General features: G+C 30.4%; 1 protein-coding gene across 1 annotated transcript in view; it reads right to left on the bottom strand.

Annotated features, from left to right (window-relative positions):
- The window catches only part of Smp_126540 (hypothetical protein), a gene marked incomplete at both ends in the record, with an annotated part of 77941 nt that extends 69310 nt beyond the window's left edge, over positions 1 to 8631 (bottom strand). Inside the window, 2 exons of the mRNA XM_018794447.1 lie at positions 6434 to 6705; positions 8622 to 8631. Of these exons, the coding sequence (XP_018648859.1) occupies positions 6434 to 6705; positions 8622 to 8631 (282 nt within the window). The remainder of the gene's footprint in view (positions 1 to 6433; positions 6706 to 8621) is intronic.
- Between the last annotated feature and the right edge of the window lie 5033 nt (positions 8632 to 13664).

Raw genomic sequence — 13664 nt, 5'->3', positions numbered from 1 at the left:
CAATTGACTCATGATTTCAACTGTGAAAATAGTAAATTCTCCACAAAACCCCCCTCTGATCTATAATTCAATTTTGGCAATTATTGTAGGCCCGTTCTGGACAGCGTATTCTCGCTTCCCACGTAACAGCCCAGGTTTGATATGTGGCACTGCACAACCTATTTGCACTGGGTGATGTAAATCGAAGTATATAGCACAGCTGTTTTTTCAATCTACTTGTATATCAAGGTTCCGTTGGTGATCCACTTCACTTCTACATCCATATCATTTAACGAATAAGACATTTATGATAAAAGTCAAAGATAAATTTGTAGAATAACTGATATCAGCACGAGAAATTATAGGTACTGAACAGTCTACTCTTGAAACTATTCAACAGTAGACACCAATAACCCCATACAGTTTTTGACCTGCGATTCGCAGGTACTATACAACCATATTAGGATTCACTTTCAGTCAGTGTCAACGTATCTCAGGTTTTTAACGTCATTTAGTTCGTGAGAAAGTAAAATTTTGATCCAGAGTCACCACTTTGTAGTTGGCTCACGTTTGGCATTGCTGCCGTCACAGATAAAACATTTGACTAGTATGCATTTAAACCCAAATTAAATAACAATAAACACACGAACACTATTTAGTTAAATAAATACTTTGGCAGAAAATGGCTTTCAATTACTGTAAAAACATTTGCATATATTCCTATAACTCCAAAAATGTTGAAGATTTCCTGGAGGAAGTATTGAAATGACCAGTTGTAATCAAATTAGCTGGAGTAAAACCAACTAGTTCTTTATAGTTTCATGCAAACACATGAAATATCAATTATGAATGACTTACATAACATTCAAGTTTTTACTGATTTCTGTTGTGATTTCAGTGTATTGTCGGTTCCTTTTAACAAAGAATAACAATTTAATGCTTTTAAGGGCGATTTATCTTCAAGATTTTTTTCGTATTTGGTTGGACGCGACTACAAAAAGTTCATTTCATGTTATATTAGTTTGTAGCAGAGTTTAAAATGGAATTTGTCTTAAAATGAGACCATTTTCTTTCTTTTTGTTATTTTGACAAGACTTTTAGGAAATAAAATCAAAGTAGCCTTCTTAAAACAACTTTTGAACAATTTCATCAAAAACATACTTTATACATCATGTTTATTTAAATGAAGGAATAAAGTTACTGCTTCATGCCTAATAGGCTTATAGCTTTGATAAATGGTAACAAATTTGAATTAAGTTCTTTGGTTTAAGTAAAACAAAATTTAAAGAAGTAATCTAAAATTCATGGCTATAATGATTTATGTTTAACGTATAATCCACAAGAATTTAACCAGCTTTTTACAATCTTTGCTAAGAGCAACATTGGTAACACCTAAAGCGTACAATGAATGTAATTTATGTTACCTACTGATACCCCTTAATGGTTATCATAACTTAATAGTAGTCCAAAGAACATCACTAATCCGTTTAAATCCAATTAATTTTGCTAAGAACCTTACAACAATTGTTATAAATTCTTGTACAATAGATTAAGGAGTTGTGAACAATATCAAATCTGTATCTTAGATCTCACGGCTAGTATCTATGTCCTTGTTTTTTAAATAAGAAAATGTTTGTACGTTAGTTCAATGTGAAATACGATTCATCATTGTTATTTGTAATAATTATAAGCGTTGAATTTAATTTCAAAATATTATTTTAGAGAAATAGGGTTTAAATATTTTCAGCTGTATTTCGATTATTCATTTTACATCAAAATTTCTTATTTATTGTTAAATTAAGTTTCGAGAAAATATACTGACTGACATTTGAAAGCATATTCAGGGGTGTAAAACTATCTTTTGTATTAATATGGAATAAATGGAAACAAATATTAACTTTGAATAAGTGATACTTTTCCCAGAGTCTCATTTAGTACTAACATGAAGATATATTCGTCGAATGAAATCTCACCAAATTTTTTAACACACAGTTTGTTAGTTGTGTTAAATAATCAATAGAGACTAACCAGATTATGTTGGAATCAGACATAGTCTTAAATTCTGTAGATCATTGGTATTGTGGTGTGGGTTACTGATATCCACATATGTGGTATATGGTGATGGTCGAGCATTGAATGTATTTCAGTAGAAGATCGATAAGGAGAGAACGGGAACGGCATGCAATTGGTACGAAAATGCATGGACAATTATAATCGGAGACTATGGACGGATATTTGCCGAATAAACAGTCAAATTGAGACAATTGATTGTTATTTTGCAAATTAACTGTTCACTATATGGTTCTCATATTCTATTGAGATATTCTGTAATGTTGTACTAAAATACATTCGATTGTCCCCACTCGTGTACTTGTTCACTACAGTATTATCATTAAACATAAATACTTGGTGAAACAACTTAAATTAATTTTGTCTTATTTTTTTCCAAGACGTTAATTACCAATAATTTCTATTCGTTTCCAACTTCAAAGATACCTTCTTTCAGTTCATTTATTTGCTAAAATGATTTTATATAGACTTTATACAATTCGAAGCTGATTTTTGTTATTATAAACTCACTTCATCTAGAGAACTGTGGAAACACCCATTTACTATTGAACATCTATCTTATTGTAATTTGAAACCCCTTAGTACTACACATCAACAACACTCAGATGGGATAAAATTTAAATTGTACATTATTGAAAGCTATTAAACAGTTCAGTCTTTTTACAATCATTTGAAATAAATTGAAATATACTTATTTTGCAAAACTTTTTTATGATCATCTAATAACCAGTTATCGAATGAACAGAATTGAGAGGAAGTTCATTTAAAGTTATGTTTTCTTTTATGAATCATATGAGGATAATAATAAAGTTAAAATAATTTACTTAAAGACATAAAAACTTTTAAATTCTCTTGGTATTGTTTACTGAAATCTTCCAAATGATGTTTAGGACTGCAGTTGATCAGTCTCTTATTGGTATATGTGCATTTTGTGTGTATTGCCTTAATTAAAAATCATTCTAAGCAAAGATGTATAGTGGCTAGCAGTGAAATCCAGGACGCGCGTTTCGTTTTATTTGGGACTTGTCAGCTGGATGTACCTACATCCACTGCTAGCCACTATCCATCTTTACATAAAAACTTCTTATTGTTAAAAAATGACTCATCTTATGCTTTTTTGTGATTAACTGAAATAACACTATAAAGACATTTTCTAAATTTGTCGATATTATTTCATATTGCATGGTTATTAGCTTGTGTCTAGACACGAAGATTTCTATGGTCGAGATTAAAAAAAGCGACATAACTCAAATAAATTTGGTGTTTTCAAGAATTAAATCATTATGCGACCAATTAAATAGCGTGGTTTCTATTTTTCAGTAACAATTTATTCCGTTAAAGTATATTGACATTTGAAAGTTGTACTAAGCAATGGCAACTATAACATTGATAGGCGCAAATATTCAATTTTAGTGGATCCAATTGAGATTCTGGTTTTAAATGTCCACTTTGAAATAATTTAAATGAAAGAAAAGTAAAATCCTTAGTTTACAATGCTATGGGTCATGAGGCTTAATATATTGGGCTCTAATTATTGTATGAATATCAACACTAGGATGCTGGTACATCCTACTGACGAGTTCCAAATGGAATATAACACGCGTTCTGAACTATACTCCTGGTTACTATCCGAATTTAATATAAAACGTATTACTAGATGATAGTATTGAGGTATTCCACCCAGGGTGCTCATATACCAATGGAGACTGATCACTTACAGTCTTTAGTATAGGCAACTGGGGGATATAATACTTAACAATAACGAAAAGATATACTGTCCAACATCAATTGGCTTATGCTGTATTTTCCAGTTCAAACTTTAAAAATGCTTCTTACTTAAAAATCTAGTACGAATGATCTAGGAACTTGGATTTTCTTTCTTTAGCTACCACTAACTACCATAGTTATGTTTTCATACAGAACATTTGATCACATACTTTGTATTGAAATTTAAAAATTAACATAGTAGGGTATTTTTAACGAATCTAACTGGAGAAGGACTAGTTAGTCTGTTGTTCATCTTTTGGTCATTAACACTAAATGATCAGTAACTTATTACTAGAGTTAGTTTTTTGTGTTTGATTGATAAGGAAGTTAGTGATTACATCAATTATTGTTTTGATTAATATGTTAGCTGATAAATTGTTTAACTCCATACATAATGTAATCTTACAACCTTCATTGATTAAAAATAAGTCGTTGGGAGTAATTAAATCAATAAAGAAATGTACATTGCAGGACTCTTGTTGTGTAATAGTATTAAACTAATACCAATCGTTGTTATTGTAAATTTAAGTGGGATTAACACTTGATATTCCTTAGTCAGATTCTAAATATGATAGACATTTAGGTTTTTCGCACTATCCTTCTTCTTAGTTAAGTGGGTGATATCGCAACTTAGAAACTGAAGCAAATTTTCATCAGTCTACGTTGATATAATACAAACAACGAAGGTGATCGGGAGAGTTGTAGTGAAATTTATGGGGAAAATAGCATTCAAAGTGAATAAGTAAAACTAAAACTAAATTGGAACTCGACATTAAAAGAATTTGATTAATAAGTTCATCTTTTAGGCTAAGATTGACTTTAGGATATCCAGTGATATATTAAGACTAACTTGATGATATGACCCATGAAATATGCACCTCTTGACAAAACTTTCAAGAACAATCAGCAACTTTACCGAATGGTTCAGTATCTTCTTTTGTCCTCAGCCTTTGACCAAATTACTATTTTGCTAACTAGTAAATCATAACAAGGTTAGGTTGTGGCCAAGCCAGAGTAATGCTAATGTTATTTATCTCAATACGTAACAGTTGGAGGCCTCATAGACAAATTTTACATTTCAATCTAAAAGTCAACGTAAACTTCAGTATAACTCAGTGCTTTCTTTTTATCTTGACTGATATAACATAATCTGTAATTATAAAATTGAAACAAATTACGATATTTTATCATTGTACCTTAGCTAAAATAGAAATAATCAATCCAAAGGTATTAGAATATACTGATGATTTGTCAAATAACAAATTACTGTTTTCAACGAATTACCTATTTCTGTGGTTTAACATGTTTTCATTTCATCGGTATAGTATGTTATGATGAATAATGTCGTTAACCCATATAAAGTTATGTTAGAAAATGTCTTTGTAATCATTCGTAAACCATGAACATGTAATAAATATAGTCGATAGTGCCCTTAATTTACAACATATATCTTAATGATCACCAAGCCAATTTGTACAACGATGATACTTTCAGATAAACAAAATTTTTGCCAATATTTTCCATTAAAAAAAAATAACATTTAACTAATATTATGGAGTACTATTTGTACGAGTGTTCTTAATTTTAAACGTTTGGTAAAAGATTTAATAGATCTAGAGTTTACCTGTATTAGTTGAACACAATCGTAAATTGTGACTAACTCGGTACTTCTTTTACAAAGAATATTTCTATGAACCATTGCATAATTTCTTTGGGAAGATTCAGTGATACAGTGTTTGTCTTAAATTTTTTTGAATTCTTACATTGTCATTTCTCTTTTATAGCCGTAGCTTTTCAGTCTCTTAGTCCCATGTTTGAACTCCTCTCTATCAACTTCGATTTAGGCTTCTAGGTCGTATCAGTAGACATCACACCCAAAGTGCTGCTCATATCAAAGTACCTAGTGAATTAGTTAGTTTTTTATACTATATTATTTTTACAAACATTTTTATAACTATATAATAATCAAATGTTCGCTAGTAATTCACTTAAAAATGAATTTTCATAAGTGCCAGTGTTAACTTGTGACCTGTGAATTAAATCATTTTTCAAGTGAAACAACTAATTATTTATACGGCTGAATGGGAATTTCTCTATATAACAGATTGTTTGTTACTGGATCATAGAAGACTGAATCAGCGTTTCGCCAACATTGTGCTTGTTATGAAACTTAAAAGTTTCAGGTTATATCCTTTATGGATTAACAGTTTAATCCATCTTAGGAGTCTCAAAGTTAGGTAGGAGCATCAATGTTGTTCAGTAAAAAAGTGTTATATTCAACAACTTAATTGTCTTGTACCAAATGTTGATTGTCACATGTAAATGAGTAAACTGATTATTTTCAGGTTTCAAATCTTTGAACATATTTTTTTTCGAAATTTCATTTTATAGAATTATTAAGGCTTTCACGTATTTGTTCATTTATATCAAGATTTACGCTTTAGAATAATGATGTTTTGTTGCTTTGATGTGTGTAATATTTTCCCACTTAAAGTAATTTCATTAGCCTAGTAAGATGGTACTCGTTTGTGCAAAACGTGACATATGAAGTACTACATATATAACACACATAAATCATTTAACTTTTTAAAGACAAATATTTTATAAATGAACTAACTTCAATAATTTTTAATCCAAGTCTTAAGACATTATCTGGATCACGTATACTGAATAAATATAATCCATGCTGAATAGCTGTTTTATTTGGTTTGAATATTAAATGAATAAAAAATGTTTCATCTGGTAATTTTGATTGTGGAAATAAACGTAATGCTGGTACACTATATAAAACATCACCTGAAGGTGGTTGAATTTTGATAGGGAAATCTTCATCAGCACGTGCTATATCATAGCGACGATTTAATAGATAAGTTATATCCCAATTAACACCTATATAAAGGAAAGAGAAAAAAAAATAATAATGAAATTCATTTAACATGGAGATAAGATAAGATCCATTTAATTATAGATTAATCCAATTGATTTTCTATTATTGGTAAATTTGTGACTTTCACGCTTAATACTTAACAATGAAGCTATTGAAGGTGGTTTTATGGAAATGTTTCATTTGAAGGTTATCGTAATCAAATAATTATATCTACTACAACAGTGAATACAAGCAAATAGAACTGAGTTAACTGATTCATACTAGTTTGATACTTCTTTTCTGTTGTTAGTTTGTCATTTAAACTATACTAAATAAATCTTGTACAGGTTCATTGAAGGATTTTAACGATATACATGAAAGATGATAATATGTATTATCTAAAGGTTTCATTTCCAACTAAGCAAAAAGTCCTTGTTTTGTATTAACACACTGTGTATAAATCATACAACCTCTAATTGGATATTATGTTACCTAATTCATTTTTAATCTTCTTTAACAGGTTGTGTAGAGAATTTCAAGTGAATATAAATGAAATTATCAAAGTATCAAAACACCTTGTCATATGTTTTAGATGAGTAATACATTATACTTAATTTTTGTTCATAAACAACTTCACTTATCTTGGAAGTCTGATCAGCCCTAATGGGTTGCTATCTGATGAAATCTCAGCACGGATTCAAAAGACTCATTTGACTTTTGCCAACTTATGTCACCTATGGCGAAGACGAGATATCCATCTATAAAATAAGAGACGAGTATACTACTCAGAAGTTCGTTCTGTTCTACTTTACGGTTGCGAGACGTGGCCATTAAGAGTAGAAGATATTCGTAAGTTACTAGCATTTGACCACAGATGTCTTAGAAATATTGCTCCCACCTGCTGGGATCACCGGGTAAGTAATAGTGGAGTTAGACGCAGGGTATCAGGGAATGATGGTAAATCAGTTGATGAGGTAATGAATCTCCATCGACTGAGATGGTTGGGCGACGTGTTACTTATGCTTGAACACCGATTACGACGACGCGCAATGCCGAATAGTATTGGCGATCGTTGGAAGAGAGTAAGGGGCAGCCAAACCAAAACATGACATTAGTGCTTGAAGTCACTATTTTCTAGTCTGAACCATGTTGGTAGATTCAAACTAATTGGTTGGGGTCCGCGTGACTATCGTAACCAATGGTTGGAGACACTGGGTGATATGGCTCAGAATCGAACACGATGGCGCAGGTGTACACACTCTTTGTTTTCCCTTAAACCTTGAGATTAAAATTGCTTCGTATCTTTTTTTCTTCTTGTACTACATCCTTATATACAATCTTTATATATTACAATCATTAAATTAACTTCTATGAATTCAGTATTGATCTTGTTGTGCTAATGAAGTATGGCAACTTGGATAGATACATATGTGTTCCTGATTCTACGTTGTAGCTGACTGACTGACTTTTGTTCACAAAGGAAATAATATTAAAAACGAATTATATGGTTAGTTGATTTGTATTACTGATTATTGTCTATTCATTGGTTAATACTAATAATATTCATTTCATACAGATTTAAGGGAGAACAGTGTTTAGAATGCTCAGGTAGGAATGGATTAATTGTCTTGTACTCATTGATCTTAACTGGTTTCTCAGTTGATTTCTGATGAAAACCACTTGCTTAATTTATTGGAAAGTTTTTTTAATGATATAAGTAAAATACTTATTACTAACCTATTTAATTAGTACCGGATCAACAAATTCAATGGACAGTTTTCGATGACCAGGTTGAAATAAAGTAAACACTATGTAAAAGTTTTAATAATTTTCGGGAAACGTATTTTTACCCACTAGTTCGTAAAAAAACAATTAGTCTAAGGTTTAATCTTGAGTCTGTCCATAAACATATATGTCTGTATAGACATTCATATCTTACATTCATTCATTATCTATTATCATCTGAAATTCTGGTCTTACAGATTATTTGGGCATATTTTTCACATTTACATAGACCGAGTATCACTTTATACTGTCATATACAACATACATTGTGTAAAATGTTGTATTGTATTACCAAGATTCCAATAATTGGGACACAATGAACTGAAAATTAAACTTTTTTTCTAAACTGTTGTTAGTGATGTGTTGAACTTTACTGTTATTTACTTTCATATAATTATTATATAATATCGAATAGAGCTTGTCTGATTGTAAGATAGGTGAGTGTTAATTTAAAAATGTGTAGGTAAAATAGGATGAAAAATATATGATTACTGAAAAAGAAAAAAAAATACTGAAAATGGAATTTGTTTGTAAACAAGTATCGATGATTAAGCTACCTTGTAATGATTATGAAATAAGAGAAACTAATTTAGGTTTCTTTGTTTAGATTGTGAAATTTGTAGGTAGTTTTTTTTATCGTAAACTGATATCAATTGTGTAACCCTTAAAAACTGGGAGAAATCATACTTATGTATCACTTCAGTTCAAGACTTTTTAAAATTATGACCTCGTGCTGTTACACATGATCAAGCTCCACATAGTACAATGAGGATGTTGTCATTCATTCACATAATTATTCGTCTACGAAACTGATTGCATATTGGACCATGTAATTTATAGCAATTGAATGGCTCACTAGCATCGAGTTTACTAGGAAATCTAAGATTTCATGATTATATCTGTTACGTAAGGTGTTATTTGGTTACGAGTCACAAACTGTAGCTAAAACTCTCCTGCTTCTTTGTTGTCAAGGTGTCCCAGGTTGACATATGTTTATAATGAAAATTACTTTCAAGTTAGTGATTCATATCTGTCGAAGATTAAAGTTATGTCTATATTCTTCTAATACCATAAATTTCCCCAAATAAATGGAGTCGTTGAATAAAAAATATTGGATTATATTTGATTTGATCTAACTTACTGTGTTTGAACGATTAGAGAGGTTAGTTCTTTTTTTGTTATATATTAAAATATTTCAGCAATAACTCCCAACTCTAGATGTTCGAGAATGAATTCAAAAAATTGTTACAAATTAGACAATCATTTAATTAATATTCGTGTTTACTGATCAATCATGTGTTGTAACATCATTTTTATTGAAAGGGTTGACATATAAGCTAATTACAGATGAGTAGATAATATTTCACTTAACCATAGATAAATAAACTAAAAGACATTAAGTTGATTTTCATAGTTGCAAGCGTGAGCCAATTGAAGCTAGACCACCAAGGAAAACCTGTAGTTCTAGTGAGAAACAGTGACCTTTGGGGTTCAAACCACGTCTGTTGTGAGATAGGAACTCACTGAAGACAATTGGTGAACGGTCGCTCAACTTCGTGGATTGGTTGGAGTTAGACATAAACACCATCGGATGCCGGTTCGGTGGTCTATCAGTTAAGTGCTCTGGCGCGAGACTGGTAGGTCCTGGGTTCGAATCTCGCGAGGCGAGATCGTGGATGCGCACAGCTGGGGAGTCCCAAAATGGGACGAGACGGCTGTCCAGTGCTTCCAGGTTTTCCTTGGTGGTCTAGTTTCGATTGACTCACACTTGCAACTATGAAAATACTAAATCTTCATAAAACCCTTTCTAATAATTAAGTTAATTTCTATACAGTGTATTATTTTTATAAAATAATTCAAAATGCCATTTTTCTTTCATTCTATGGTGCCAACATATTGTTTCTCAAAATTTTCTAAATGCATGATTGTCATTTATCATCCCTAAAGTATAGTTTCAATTAATTTAAAAAGTGTAAAAATTTAATTTGCGCGAAATATGAGAATGGTTTAAAAAGTAACGTAGTAAGTTAGATAATAGTTGTTCAATAAACTTAGTACTTATTAATTTGCATGTCATGTGATAAAAACAGCTTCAATATTTATATTAAACAAAATCGGAAAACCTTCTCAACTAATACGTCAGATCTTAAAACTTTACAGTTTATAAGAGAGAAATAAACTTCAAATACTTGGAACTCTTCAGCTAGCGTAAAAAGTATTCATTTCGTGATGCTACATAATATCCAAACTGTGAACTTTAAATAGATGTAAATTTTTTATTTCTCATAGGTAGATTAAGAGTTCATAAATGTCTTGATTGATTCGTTGGTTAACCTAAACACTAGATTTGAAGTGATTTATAAGGCTTCTGAGAACAAATTTATTTTCCACATTCTTTAGATCATATTCATAACCACCGGTAAAATAACTTGGAAAAACCGATTTAATAAATAAGCGGTAATGTAGCGGTAGTATCAACTTGAAGAATTAATTCTGCATTCTTATTTTTTTTATTTGTTCCTATTTCTAAATGATAATGGTAAGGGTACTCAGCTGCTTGTTTGTGCTGTTCAAAACCCTCTTGGAACAGAATAAAATAATCTTTCTATGGTTTATAGCTTAGCGACTGACGAGTTTGTATGTGCTGAAACGTAGTTCGATTTAAACGGACGTTTTTCGGTAGTTGGATTTATAAACTCAAGTTATTTACCATTTAATACTTAAGTGTTTTAATTCCTACGAATTCTTTTCAATATATACGAATACCGTTGACACTGACCACTTCGAAGAATCAACTTGTTGTGATTACACGTGGATGTAATGTATTGAATACTGTTTCAAAAGTTAAGTTTATGTATAAAATACAATGAGGAAATTAAACGTCAACTATTTATCTTATCTAATTTAATTAAGCTTTTGTGATTACTAGATAAGTGTCTACGATTTATCAGTTTCAAAAACATGCCATTTTAATGTATGTTCACTACAGACTGATCAGTCTATCATTAAGATACTAAACTGAGATTTAATTTGGATTCTAAGATGGTTCGAGTTTACGTTCAACTTCATTAATCAATTTATAATACAACTGAATTATAACTTGAAGTATATCAATGAAAATGATAAAAGTCACTAATTTGTGGTGTTATTACATCTTTTTAGTTGCCAATGTTGTAACAGTTTTATGATATCCAATTTTGGTGAACATCTGATAACGTATGTTTAAAAATTTCCTAATACGTTAGAAATCCTTGGGAAGTTATAGTAGTAAGTTAAGACATTCACTAAATTCACATCTTTTTCTGTTTGTAAAAAGTTGCATTTCAAAAGAGTACATCTCAATGTCTGTCCAAAATTGTGTTCACACTAAAGTTCAAGCTTACATTTTTTGAAGATTCTATTTCGTATCCGTAAATTTTAGATGTAATACATCAAATGATCGAAGCTTCGTGATCTCAGAAATTGACAACAGTAATTTTAATTATGCTTAATTAATTAATATTATTTCATTAGTCATTTAATTCATTCCTAAAAGTCTTTGTGAATTCCCTCCTTTTCTTCTAAATGTTTTTATTTCATGTCTGTGTTTCTAAAAATATTTATTTCAGGCAAATATTTCCAATTTTAGTTTTTACGATTATGTTCATATTTTGGATGCATTTGTTGTCCACTTATAATATTTTGTCGTCTGTTCATAAATTCGATCATAAATAAAAAAGGTTAAACTAAATCTCTTCATGAAAACTTTATACTTCGATAAGAGTACATGTGTATGTATGGGTGTACACATTCATGTGTTTATATATGTATATAGGGTAAAATAAATGCACATATGTACATGACGTTAACTCTTTAATTATTTTACATTCCAAGAATTTATAAGAATTCCAACTTGAATCAACTTTAAACTTGATTCAGTTATTTGTTATCTGTAACAAAAACTATCATGGCAATTACTGTGTTATATTGCATCGTTTAGTTATATATATATATATATATATATATATATATATTACTAGTCTACTTGAAAAAAAAACCCATCCAGCTCACAGCATGAAACTCTACCGAAATCTTCAACAAGAGCTAAAAACCTTCTCCACCACTTCTAAATCTCTTATTAACATGGTTATATCAGCTTAATGGGAATAGTCTGTTATCAGCATGTTGTATCGGGTCGCCAATTACAATTGGTTACATTCACCATGGAATAGTAAAATTAATTGTTCATTTTTAAATAATATTCAGTACATTAATTATAATAGGATAGTTTAAAATGACCACCTTTGAACTAAATTGAAAATTTATTGCTACAAGTTCTTAATCACTCCTTCAGAATGTCTCAGAAAGCTTGAAGAAATACCAAGAACATTTTGATGAATAAATAATCTTCGTAAACTTTGAAGAAAAAGATAGACAACAATTGATTATGCTTTTCTTATTCTGATCAAATAATTACAAAATTTATTACTATGTGTAGCATCTTTTCCAAAACTGCCAGAATCTCAAGATTGCCTTCAATCTGTAAAATGCTTTTGTTTCTCCTACATAATGCCACCCATGGATTTTAGCTCCCTCAACATCCTCTTCCTTCTCTTCTTTGCTTAGGTTTAAGAAGTGAAAGAATTCTTGAAGCAAGAAAGCCGTTGAAAATTTATTATACAGAACGTTCAGAGTACAAGATCTACCAGCCGCAAACTATCTTAGCAAACAATCATTTAGTGCCACACTCAATTTTCAACAATGTCAACTAACTACCTCTATCCTCATTTGAAAATCAGATCTCCTGTGCGCTGGTTAGTTTCCCTAAATTTATAGACTTTATATTTCTTTTTAACTCAAGCGTATAGGTGATTTTTTATAGGGGGCGCAGAAATGGTCTACTGAAATAACTAACACTATCTACTTATGACTTACAGATGTTTCTGGAAAAACAAAGAGCTAATTGTTTCTAAAACTTTATTCACTATTTACTCACTTGTATGCATAATGTCCAGTATAGTGTATACCAATAAGATTTGATAGTCCTATGTATCCAATGCTGATAACAATTAAAGCAATATCAATTTTTTTTAAAAAAAAACAAACCTAATTATGATTGTTTTAATTAGTTCAATTGTGAGAATTAGTAACCGGATTTCAATTGATCTATCATATTTAATATATTATCAATTAGACTGAGAAAATCCTGTCTATGAAC

The sequence above is a fragment of the Schistosoma mansoni genome, chromosome 1, assembly GCF_000237925.1.
Source record: "Schistosoma mansoni strain Puerto Rico chromosome 1, complete genome".
Taxonomy (NCBI): domain Eukaryota; kingdom Metazoa; phylum Platyhelminthes; class Trematoda; order Strigeidida; family Schistosomatidae; genus Schistosoma; species Schistosoma mansoni.
This window is presented reverse-complemented; position numbering and strand designations above follow the sequence as displayed.